Source organism: Grammomys surdaster, unplaced genomic scaffold (genome assembly GCF_004785775.1).
Source record: "Grammomys surdaster isolate TR1022 unplaced genomic scaffold, NIH_TR_1.0 472, whole genome shotgun sequence".
Lineage (NCBI taxonomy): Eukaryota > Metazoa > Chordata > Mammalia > Rodentia > Muridae > Grammomys > Grammomys surdaster.
In genome coordinates this window covers 118,641-131,693 of record NW_021604891.1, presented here as the reverse complement: position 1 = coordinate 131,693, position 13,053 = coordinate 118,641, and the positions used below count along the sequence as shown (strand labels likewise).

Here is a 13,053-nt window from a genome sequence, read left to right as displayed (position 1 = left end):
AACATCTTGGCAATAATTTTTTGATATCACACCAAGATATAAGCAGTTTGGGATTTAAAGAAATCCCAAACCAGAGAAAAATTAGCTATTCCACAGAATCTGAAGGTTCTTATAGTAGTACGACATTGCAGCTGATTATTTCTTCTAATCAATGAACATTAAAAGTTTTTCCATTTGTCTTCTTTAATTTCACCATTTTCAGTGTATATTTTTAACTTTTTATGCTTAGGTTAACTTATTGCTTACACTGTGAATGTCATTCCTTTCTCTTTTACAGAGTTTACTTTAGCTGGATATGGTAACACACAACTATAACCAGCAATCCGAGGGCAGAGGTAGAAGGATCACGAATCCTGGTTCTTCAGTGTACTTCGGTGATCAAATCTGTTGCTGAGTTTCTCCACTAATACCTTAATTTGACCACACTGTCCTTTTTCTCCCAGATTACTTTTTTGTTGGATTGAACAGGAAAACACCCTCGGCATTCCCCTTTATAGTTTCTACATGCCATATCAGTATCATACTTAACCCCGCACAGACAGGAGACATCTGAGTAGTATACCCAATTCATTCATCACAATCCGAGCTCAGACTCTTAATTACTCCTAGTTCAGTTACCAGATGAAGAACATACAAACCTTTCTTGTCCCTGACTTACTCACTTTGGTGAGTATGGTATCTTTTTACTGTTGTTGTTGCTGTTGTTGTTGTTATTATTATAAAAGCCAAGGGCATATTTAAGTATTAGTAAGCCAGTAATTATCATATTTTATACTAAATAAATTATGTTCTCTGATCTGGACCCCATTAACAAACTAGTATGCTTTCTATGAATAAAAGAAAAAAGAAAGACAGGCTCAGTTAATCATAAAATACAGGACCTCTTTGAGAACCTGGTTGATGGCCCTTCCTAATAAAAGCACAGGGACTTGAAGGTCTGTAACAAACCCCTGTCCTTTCCCTGGGAAATGTACTCTTTCTACTGTGCCGGCCTTGAAGTGAGAAAAGAAAGAACTTTCGGACAGGCAGGGACTCAGAAGCACATGTTAAGATAGCTGTGGGCCATTCTGATACATCTACGCCACAGAAGTATGAAGACCTAATGAATCACACTGTCAGCTTCAACTCCAGGTGATTACAAATCCAGGTAGAACTGGCCTGTAATTCACATTTGGCCAAACTGGACATGATATTTTGTTCTTTGACTAATTGTCACAGCCCTGAGATAATAATATGCATTAAATGTTTCTTATACCAAATATACATCACTTCAGTCTTAATAGTCATTTAGAATATAAAAAAACCCAAAACTCTAAAGAGGTTAAGTCATTTAAATCACAAAAGATGGTTTCTATTGAGCTCTAAAGTGCTAAACAGAAAAAAAAAATTTCCCCTTTAATACTGAATTTACATCTGGAAATACTACTCCAACAATGGTGACCAAAAAAGTCTTTGAAGTTATGTTAACAGAAAGTAGTCAGACTCAAAAGTCACAGCAGAATCAGCGAGATGACTCAGTGAAGAAGCATACTTGTCTAGTATGGTGCCCTGAGTTTAATTTCAGGGACCATGTGGTCAAAGGAGAGAACCAACTCTCACAAGTTTCCTTTAACCTTGCAGACACTGACACACACACACATAAACACACAAAGCTGCAGGGTCTGAGGTACTATCGCAGTTGGAGTCTATGTTGATGTCCACAGCCCATGATACCACCAAATACCATGAGGATGTCTGTGGTCTAGGCTGCTGGCTGTGCTGCCACTGGGCGCCATACTGACCTGAGTGGCCTGAACTGTCACCTGAGGCAATGGTGATATCCAGATCCATGCTTCCGGCTAAGGCCATGACTGGATACAAGGCCCTAATGCAGCTGGGGTCTGTGTTGATGTCCAATGCCCATGTTACCACTTATGCTGCTGTGAGGAGCCATACTGATGTGAGTAGCATGTACTGCCACCCGAGTCTATGGTGATATATAGGTCTATGCTGCTGCCAAGGGCCTTGTCTGAGCCCATGGACCTACTGCAGCATGGGGCCATGTTCATAATATGTGCTGTTCCCAGAAATCAAGAAGAGGCCCATGATCTAGGCTGCAGCTGAATATGAAGAGCAAGGAAGCTACTTCTGCAATGATATTGATGATTGCAGATACACAGCTGCACAAAAGGGACATGAAGGAAGGCTTCTGTTATAACCCCTAACCTTATCCCACCCCACCCAAAACGTAGCCGTCTAAACAGAAAGCCGTCAAAGAGAGCTCTTAAGAAGTGTGATGGAGATGCTGAAGTGTATCTCCCAACAACTGATGGCTTCTGGCAGGGGTTTAGGAGGGAAATGACTCAGTTCTATTTAAGAGGCATGCCACTCAGTGTGACAATGGCTCGGTGAGCATATAGATAACACAAATTGGGCCCGTGAGGTTTGAGGAAGATCACAAAGGTGGGGAGCATGGGAAGACTGGGAAATGAGCATGATCTGGATGCAAGATGTAAAATTTCTAAAGAATCAATAAAATAATGTTAAATTAAAAAATCTAAGTTATAGTAAATGTAAAGAAATTCTAAACTAACAAGAAACCTTTCTCTGATGCATAACTACTGCATCAGAGAAAGCAGCTCCATGAAAATGTCACTACTGAGACTAAAAACCTGCATATATGAGACAGGTCATAACTCCCCAATTGAATAAAAGGCTGAAAATTAGAACTGGATCACTTAAGGGGCTCACTTTTTCCTCTGGGGGAGGGGGCTACTGAGAATTGAATCAAAGCCATCCTAGATGCTACTCAAGTCCTCTTCGTAGCTACATCCTCAGCCTCCTGTGACATGCTGCTCACTGTGGCTGATAGGAAGGTTTCACCGTTCCTATCTTCTCCTAAAAGAAGTCCCATCATGCTCTTAAGCATGAAGTCTACCCATGTGCATTTTAATATATCTGCCCCATGGAAGAAAGGCTGAAAACTATGAAAATGTAAAGATATGCACTGAGAGACAGGTGCTGTGGTCAGAGAGACAAAAGCTGCAGAACAAATGGTTTTACAAAACAGGAGTGTCTTATGTCTGATAAGTAAACTGGCCTCTTCATTCATTATTATAAAAAAGAGCAAATTTCAGACTAAACTAATAATCAAAATTATAAAACAAGCAATACAATCTATATCACTTACTCAAATACTTCCAAGAGATTCAACAGAATCAGTAACAAATGAGGTTTGAAAGGGTAATAAAATTGTATTATGGATAAAGCAGGATTTCCTTTCTGTTCCAAAACAAATGTTTTCTTTCCTCAAGTAAATATATTTTCCACTGAATTTATTTCATAGTTGTTTCTAATTTCTTGAATTCTACTCCAAATTCAACCAAAGTCTCCTATGCCCTTAACACAAAGTTCCAACAGTTGTAAAATTCAAACTGTCTCTACAACTTTCTCTGGGCTAGCTTTGTACAATCCATGTCTCATAATAAATCAGTTTTATTGTCTTGTTTCACCTACCTTTGCATTTTTCAAATGTGTTTCCTGATATGGCCACCACTATAAGTAGTGTCCCATTTCCCTGCCATTTCATATTGTCAGTTCCTTCAAAAAAAGCAGCTGGCTCCTTGGTTAGAGCAGAAAGCAGCACATATCTCAGGTTAAAGATGAGGACACATACAATTGCTAGGGTGGAGAAGTTCCTAGCATTCCTGTGCTCCAGTGTTCCCTGTTAGTGTATTCATGAAGCTAATGGCAGCAGGTGAATTTTACAAGTGTTTCAGGGAGTCTTCTTACATTTCAAAAGACAGACTTATAGTCATGGGATAGCAATAGTAGCACTATCCTTCAGAACTTCGACAGACTTCCATAGAGAAACTATTTTGAATACTTTGTCAAAAAACTTGTAGATTTCCCAGTGTTTGAGGCAACTGCTGGGGTTTTACTAGTTTCCTATAATGTAGTTAGGGTTTCCTCATGTTGGGGTTCCTTATGTCTCTACATTGTTATCTGGTTGCTTTTTAAAAGTAATCAATTTGCCCAAGTATAATAGCTGGCTTCAGTAGGGGAAGGCCAGCACCCAGGAAGCAGGTTTTGAAGCACTGACGGGGATAAGCAAATAGAAACGTAATACTGATGCACAAAGTGTGGAGTACATACACTCTGGGTCCAGAGCTATGCAGCATAGCATGGCAGTCTGAGGGCTGCTGTGAGTAATATCAATAGCTACCAGTGTTTACCAGGTACAAAAGATTCTGGGTATTTGCAGTACCTGAGCAGGATGCTGTCCTCAACAGCACGTCTGTGTTGAGCAGTGCATGTGCTAGTAAATAAGGGCCAGGGCAAGAAATGGTTAAGGGACACAGTTAGGACAAGCAGCACAAACAACTATGGAATCTGTCTTGAGTATGCATATGACAGTCAGGGGTTATTTACATAGATTACAGGACTGGTGCCATATGTATCCAGTGACAACGACTGAGAGCTTATGCCTCTGAAGCTAGGGGAGATGGCCACAGCTACATTAAGAGTAGCAGAAATCTAAGCCAGAGCAGGGAGCAGGGTAAGCCCCACAAACAAGTACACAAAACAAGCCTAATGATTTCAACTTCAAATCTCTCTTAACAAGGAATTCTGTATTTTGGACAGGCCTACCCAAAGAAAATGGCAAAAGACCAAGTATAGCTTTAAAAAACCTTGCAAAATATCCATGTACTAGATAGTTTAGGAAAGACAAACTCTTAAAAATAAAAAGGTAGTCTGGAACATTGCCTTTATTTTCTACAACATGTATTCGTATGACCTTTAGTCTCAGAACAAAAAACTTACTTGAAAACAATCCACCAAGTTATAATTATCATTTTATTTTTAAAAATGTAAACACTTACCCTTTCTAACAACTTCTGAAGCTTTAGTGTCTTCTCTTCACGTAGCTTTTCCCTTAATTGTTGAGCTTTCATGTGTTTTTCTTCATATTTCTTCTTAGACTCTGCGATTGTCCTATTAATACACACAAATTAACAAGAAACACATGTATTCACATGACAAGCCTAAAACCAGGGATTTGTGGGCCTCAAAAATCTCAATGTACACAAGATCATTTCTCCATAGTGCTTGTTACTTTCAATAGCTATGGAATGTCCTGATAGAAGATACCAAAGACAGAATCAAGATTTCTTACTATCAATCATTTCAAGTGAATTTTCAAATGTCAGACCTTTTACGAGATGGTGAAGAAAGTTTTTCATGCATGTGAATTCCATGCCCTGGAAGTCTAGCAGGCTCCTCTTCTACAATATCCCCCCAGGATGTGTTTTGACGCCACGATTCACGAGCTGACAGGGGACAATAAAATAAAACAAGAAAACAGTTATTATTAGCCACATAGTTCTTTAAAGCTAACTTTTGAGAATTTTTTAAATACACATGTATATACATTTATGTGGGCACTGGAGGACAAACTCCAGTGTCATCCTGAGAAACCCTGTCCACTTTTTTTGACACTGGATCTCTCATTGGCCTGGAGTTTACCAATTAGGCTATGCTGCCTAGCCAGCAAGCCCCAGGGATATACCTGACTCCACTTCCCAGTGCTGGGTACATAAGCACACATAACCATGGCTGGCATATGGTTTGGGGACTATTTCCAGTCCTCATGCTTGCAAGACAAGCACTTTATTGAGTGAGCTACACAGGAAAAACACTTTTTTTTTTTTTGATTTTTTGAGACAGGGTTTCTCTGTATAGCCCTAGCTGTCCTGGAACTCACTCTGTAGACCAGGCTGGCCTCGAACTCAGAAATCCACCTGCCTCTGCCTCCCAAGTGCTGGGATTAAAGGCGTGTGCCACCACCGCCTGGCCAGAAAAAACACTTTTAAAAGCATTTCTACCTCAAATTATTTTTACCTAAAAACTGCATATAAGATGATCTAGTCTCTCCCACTGTGCCTATAAACCAAATATTCAAAGACATTATAATCACAATACCTTCATAATCTGCAAGAACATCATTCCAGTCCAGAGACATACCACAGAAAGATAGGCTCCCACTACCCACACTGGCCTAGAATGTAAAAAAACACACATACAACACATCAAAACCAAACCAAACCAAAACAAAAAAACCCTTAGTTTTGCACATAACATTATAAACTTAAAAATGAACTACATATAAAATTCTCCTATCAACTTCTAATAAACTTCACTGAACCAAACAAATGAAAGCAAAACTGTATCTCTTATAAAGTTGTAATTCCCAATTTAAAATACTCAGACTATGTATTTTAAGAGTTCACTATCCATTCACAGGAACCAATGAATTATATTTCAAAACAAGTAAACTAGTCTTACACAAAGCATACACTGGAATTAAAAGTTATTTGGTAGCAATTAATAGAAAGACATGAAATACAAAACTTATGATTCTTTATTTTCCTCCATTAACATGTATACCCTGAGTAATTAGCAATAAAGCAATTCATCATTCTCTATTCATCAGTAGGACAAAACAAGACTAATAATTTCTTCAGTCCTTAGAAATCACAGTTTGAAGAATACTGGACTCTTCGTTTTAGATAAACACAATTTCTTGATTTGTAAAATGACAATGATGGCTTTCTACTTATCAACTGCATCACATATGAAAGTATTTTGTAATCAGTAATGCTAAAAGAAAGATTTGCTAATGCTCATTATCTAAATCACCACAACAAATTTTACTATTATTCAAGATTCAAAAACACTAAAAAGCTCACAGAAAAATCACTGTCGTTGTCAGTCTCGATATTAATGTCATTGTTTTCTTCAGCTTCAATCTCTCTGGTTAACTGTTCTTCTTCAGCAATAGCACTGGCAATGGCTTCTTCATTGGCCTTTTCTAGACGATCTGCTAGCTCTTCTTTTTTAGCGAGAACTTCTGCCATGGACTTTATTTTTTTTAAAAGGGTAGAATCATGAAACATTAATAAGTATTTTCTTTCTTTCTATGGTAATCATAAATTAGTGCGCGCGTGTGTCTGTGTGCACATACACACACACACACCTAGAATCAGAAAAACTAGATCCAATACAAGGTGCATGAAGTCAAGGGCTTAATTATTGCTCCATGAAATCCAACAACAATCCACTTCTAACCTTTCTTACCAGACTGTTCTGTATGACAAATTGTCAAATTTGAAAATAACAGATAATATCCATGAGGAAGTGCAAATTTCACCTGAATGCCCAAATTAAAAGCAGGTGCAGATAAAATATTTTCCTTAAAAATGAAACAAGGATACTATGCTACAATAGGAACACAGTAAGAATGTAGGCTAGACATAATATTATATTTTTGAAGATGGTTTTGTAACCTAAAGATATTTTATAATTAAATAATTTGCCTGAGAATTATCCATTAATAAACCCTATGAGTAAGTCAAGACTTATCCTATAAACCTTAAAGCAGCAACTAAAATAATGAAGTGAAGATTTATGCTTAATAAACCAACAAAAGGCATAAAACAGAATTTTAAAGAGCAAAGGAAGGGACAATATACAAGCCAAAGAAAAACAAATAGTAAGCTAATAATTGTAAACAAATCATATTACATGTAAATAGTCTAAATAGCACCAATTAACCAGCAGAGAACGTCAAACTAGATCAAAAGCAACACCCAACTGTGTTTCTCATAAGAAACTTAAAGATAGAGATTAAAAGACTTTAAAAGTAAATAAATAATAAAGACAAAGAAAACCTGAGATGGGGAGCAAGTGGGGGATGAATGGGAAGAGCTGCAAAAAGTAAAGGTAAGGGGAAAATTATGCAATTATATTTTCATTTCAAAAAATAAAAAAATGAGATAGTTATATGAAAGCCAGATTTCAGAGCAAAAACTATCACTAGGAACAAAAAAGGTCATTTCATAAAGGAACAAATTATCATGAATGCAAGTCTCTTAAAAACTAATGAACTTAAAAAGTTTCAAACTACATGAGTCAAAGCCCAAGCTATAAAATAAAAGAGACCTAAGAACAAAAACTGTGGAAGTTCTTTAGAAAACACCATGACAGTTCTTCAACTGGTTAAGCATGCAGTTTATATGGTCCATCAGATTTACAAGTCCTATATATGTCTAGAGAAGAAACAAAAACATAGACATAAAACTTGTATGCAGATACTTAAGCAGAGTTATTCAGAATAGCTAATAGCCAACAATAAAAACAGCCTAGATGTACAAATGAAGAACAGAAAAGTACAGTATTGTATATTCATACAATAGAATATTATTTGGTCATAAAAATTAGCAGCTACTTAAAACAAGCTAATAGTTTATTCTATTGCTCTGATGTCTAAAACAGACAAAAGCACAGAGGGAGAAGGCAAGTTAGCAGGCCAGGAATGATACCAGCTTCTCTTTAGAAGGATAGCGTGCTGTCATCTATTATGGTAATGGATAAATAATCATGTAAACAGATTTTTAAGAAATTTCATTCCCAATGGATCTAGATGGAGCCATTTAAATGGATAAATTATGTTCTATAAATTACAACTCAACCATCTCAAACCAACCAAGTGAAAGATCTGTGTGATAAGAACTACAAATCTCTGAAAACAAAATCAGAAGATGGAAAGATGCCCCATGCTTGTGGATTGGCAGCATTAACATCATGAAAATAGCCATCTTACCAAAAGCAACCTACAGAGTCAAAGCAATTCCCATCTAAATTCCAACACTATTCTTCACAGACACGGAAAGAGCAAGTCTCAATTTCATATGGAAAAAACAAAAAACCCAAGAAGAACTTCCAGGGGAATGACCATCCCTGACCTCAAGCTTGACTACAAAGCAGTAGTGATAAAAACCACATGGTGTTGGTATAGAAAGAGACAGGTCGATAAATGGAATAGAATTGAAGACCTAGAAGTGAACCCACACACCTGTGGACAGCTGATCTTTGACAAAGACGCCAAAAACATACAGTGGAAAAAAGAAAGCATCTTCAATAAGTGGCACTGGTCTAACTGGTGGTCTGTATGTAGGAGAATGAAAATAGATCCATATTTATCATCCTGCACAAAGCTCAAGTCCAAGCAGATCAAGGACCTCAACATAAAACCTGATATACTGGATCTAATAGAGGAGAATGTGGGACAGAGCCTTGAACTTTTCTTAAAAAAAAAAAAATCATAGATATAATGAAAGGTCCACACTGTTTTCTAAAATGTTAATAGCAATAAGTAAAGCTATGGAAGACAGGAAAATATTATCAACAAAACTGAACTAGAGATTTTCCCAAGTAAAATGAAAACACACGTTCACACAAAGACACATGCAAAGTACTAAGGATCTGGCTCAGTGGCAGAACACTTGCCTAAAAAGCACAATGCACTGGCTTCAATACTTGGAAAAGCCATATTAAGACATGCACAAAAATATTCATGTGATTTTTAACCATGAGAAATAAAAGCTAGAAGCTCCTTGGATATCTATAAGCAAATAAATGAATAAACACTGTTCTGTGTGTACAAAACAAGCTACTACTGAAGCTAAAAACAGCAACAGACTATTACACATACTTCATGGATGACCCTAGAAAAAACAATGCTGTTGAAAGGTGCCAAACAAAAAACATGACTGTTTATATAAAATTCTGAAAATATAAACTTCAACATAGGGAAAGACAGAAGAGGATACAATGGAAGAAGAATGGAAGAGAAAGGCAAGGCTGGAAGGAAGGTTGTAGAGAGGAATGCAAGAACTCTGAGGACCACTCACTGTGTTGAGGATCTTGGTTATGGTGATGGTTTCAAAGGTATAAGCACAAGTAAAAATTCATCAATTTGTATACATTAAATGTGCAAAGACTACTAAAATCAATTATAACTCAATAAAAGTACTGCAAGCTGCAAATTCTTAAACCCCAGGTTAAAAGTCATTTGGAATAGAATCTACACATCCCTAATAATTAGACTTCCCTTCATCATTCATTAACGGGCTCCTATCAAAACATGCAAAGTAGAAAGGTTGTTCTCAGGAAATAGAATTAATTAGGAAGTGTAAAGACAATTAATGGGTATCATACATTTTTCCTAAAGTCTGAAAGTCTTATAAAAAGTAGCTGTTATTAATGTGCCACACAAACATAGAAACAATACCCAAATTGTAAATGTCTGTGTGTGTATGTGTTTGCAAAAGGTAACTTAGTACATACATCTACTCTGTTTCTTCATTTTTTCAGTCAATTTTATGTTTTCTGAAATATATTTTTATTTATGAAAACCTGAAGATTCAAACTTCATGCCAGAGTTTATATGTGAGAGACACACTGATTAAGTCATCCATACACAACTTTGTATCAAATGGTAAGATATAAATAATTTACAATTATTTTAAATGACTTTTCAAGAAAATCTGCAAATGCACCTCTAAAAAGTAGGGTTAAATAGAAGCTAGGTTTATAATTATATATAATTATTATAATGTTAGCAAAGGTTGGCTGTTACTTTTCAAATGTTTTCATTAACATATAATCATTAGACATAGTTATGGGGTTTATAATGATATTTTAATGCATGCATATAATATATGTAATATATTTTTATGAAATCTTTGACAATTTCAAAAAATATATGAAATTGCCATTGATATCTTCTCATTCCTTCACACCTAAGTTGAGATTTCTTCGTCTTCCTTTTTTTTTTCTTTTACCATGGAGTTTAGTTTGTGCTGCCCAGCTAGTCTTGTAGTAAGGCCTGCCTATCAAATGTTTGACTTCATCATTTTAAAAACAAAAACAAAAACAAAAAAACAAAAACAAAAAAACCCCTGATACTCTCTCTCCTAGATAGAAGCCACCAAAGGCCATAACTCCTAAGTTAGTGATAGAATTTCATGTCCTCTCACCGCCACACCCTATGCTGGGATTTCAGTCTGGCTCAAGACAATTTTGTGAATACTGTCACACTGCCGTGAGGTCATATGTGCAGCTGCTTTGTTGTGTCTGGGAGAATAATGTCTTCTTGCTGTTACTGACCATACCTGGCTCTTACAATCTTTCGAAGGCTCAGGGATCTCTGTAGAAAAGACTGACTTTTTTAACACTAAGACTCAAACTGAGGCCCCTGCACATGTCAGGCAAGCAGACGCAAGCATCACCAACCGAATACAAGAGATAGAAGAGAGAATCTCAAATGCAGAAGATACGGTGGAAAATATTGACACAGTTGTCAAAGAAAATGCAAAATGCAAAAAACTCCTAACTCAAAACATCCAGGAAATCCAGGACACAATGAGAAGACCAAACCTAAGGATAATAGGTATAGATGAGAATGAAGATTCCCAACTTAAAGGGCCAGTAAATATCTTCAACAAAATTATTGAGGAAAACTTCCCTAACCTAAAGAACAAGATGCCCATAAACATACAAGAAGCCTACAGAACACCAAATAGACTAGACCAGAAAATAAATACCTCCCGTCACATAATAATCAAAACATCAGATGCACAAAACAAAGAAAAAATACTAAAAGCAGTAAGGGAAAAAGGTCAAGAAACATATAAAAGCAGACCTATAAGAATTACACCAGACTTCTCACCAGAGACTATAAAAGCCAGAAGAGCCTGGACTGACATCATACAGACCCTAAGAGAAAACAATTGCCAGCCCAGATTACTATACCCAGCAAAACTCTCAATCACTATAGATGGTGAAACCAAGATATTCCATGACAAAACCAAATTTGCACAATATCTTCCCACAAACCCAGCACTTCAAAGGATAATTGCTGGAAAATGCCAACACAAGGAGGGAAACTACAACCTAGAAAAAGCAAGTAAGTAATCTTCCAACAACCCCAAAAGAAGATACAAACATAACTTTACCTCTAATAACAAAAATAACAGGAAGCAACAATCATTTTTCCTTAATATCTCTTAACATCAATGGTCTCAATTCCCCAATAAAAAGACGCAGACTATCAGACTGGATACACAAACAAGACCCAGAATTTTGCTGCATACAAGAAACGCACCTCAGTGACAAAGACAGACACTACCTCAGAATAAAAGGGTGGAAAACAATTTTTCAAGCCAATGGCCCCAAGAAACAAGCTGGAGTAGCCATTCTAATATCAAATAAAATCGACTTTCATCCAAAATTAATCAAAAAAGATAAGGAAGGACATTTCATACTCATCAAAGGAAAAATCTACCAAGGTGAACTCTCAATTCTGAACATCTATGCTCCAAATGCAAGGGCACCTACGTACATAAAAGATACTTTACTAAAGCTCAAAACACACATTACACCTCACACAATAATAGTGGGGGATTTGAACACCCCACTGTCAGCAATGGACAGATCATGGAAACAGAAACTAAACAGAGACACTTTGAAATTAACAGAAGTTATGAACCAAATGGACTTAACAGGCATCTATAGAACATTTCATCCTAAAACAAAAGAATATACCTTTTTCTCAGCACCTCATGGAACCTTCTCCAAAATAGACCATATAATTGGTCACAAAACAGGCCTCTACAGATACAAAAAGATTTAAATAATCCCTTGCATCTTATCAGATCACCACGGACTAAGACTGGTCTTTAATAATGACAAAACCAATGGAAAACCCACGTGCACATGGAAACTGAACAACTCTCTACTCAATGATGACTTGGTCAAGGAAGAAATAAAGAAAGAAATAAAAGACTTTTTAGAATTCAATGAAAATGAGGACACATCATACCAAAACTTGTGGGACTCCATGAAGGCAGTGCTAAGAGGAAAGCTCATAGCTCTAAGTGCCTACAAAAAGAAACTGGAAAGAGCACACAGTAACAAGTTGACTGCACAACTAAAAGCTCTAGAACAAAAAGAAGCAAATAGACCCAGGAGGAGTAGAAGGCAGGAAATAATCAAAATCAGGGCTGAAATCAACCAAATAGAAACAGAAAGAACAATACAAAATATCAATAAAACCAGGAGTTGGTTCTTTGAGAAAATCAACAAGATAGATAAACCCTTAGCCAGATTAACCAGAGGGCACAGAGACAGTATCCAAATTAATAAAATCAGAACTGAAAAGGGAGACATAAC

General features: G+C 36.6%; 1 protein-coding gene across 1 annotated transcript in view; it reads right to left on the bottom strand.

The window, feature by feature from the left end:
* Nucleotides 1–13,053, bottom strand: part of Scaper (S-phase cyclin A associated protein in the ER) — a 308,858-nt gene that overhangs the window by 233,685 nt on the left and 62,120 nt on the right. The window contains exons 11-14 of the mRNA XM_028781560.1: nt 6,729–6,899; nt 5,962–6,037; nt 5,192–5,309; nt 4,863–4,974 (exon numbers count right to left, since the gene is read on the bottom strand). Of these exons, the coding sequence (XP_028637393.1) occupies nt 4,863–4,974; nt 5,192–5,309; nt 5,962–6,037; nt 6,729–6,899 (477 nt within the window). The remainder of the gene's footprint in view (nt 1–4,862; nt 4,975–5,191; nt 5,310–5,961; nt 6,038–6,728; nt 6,900–13,053) is intronic.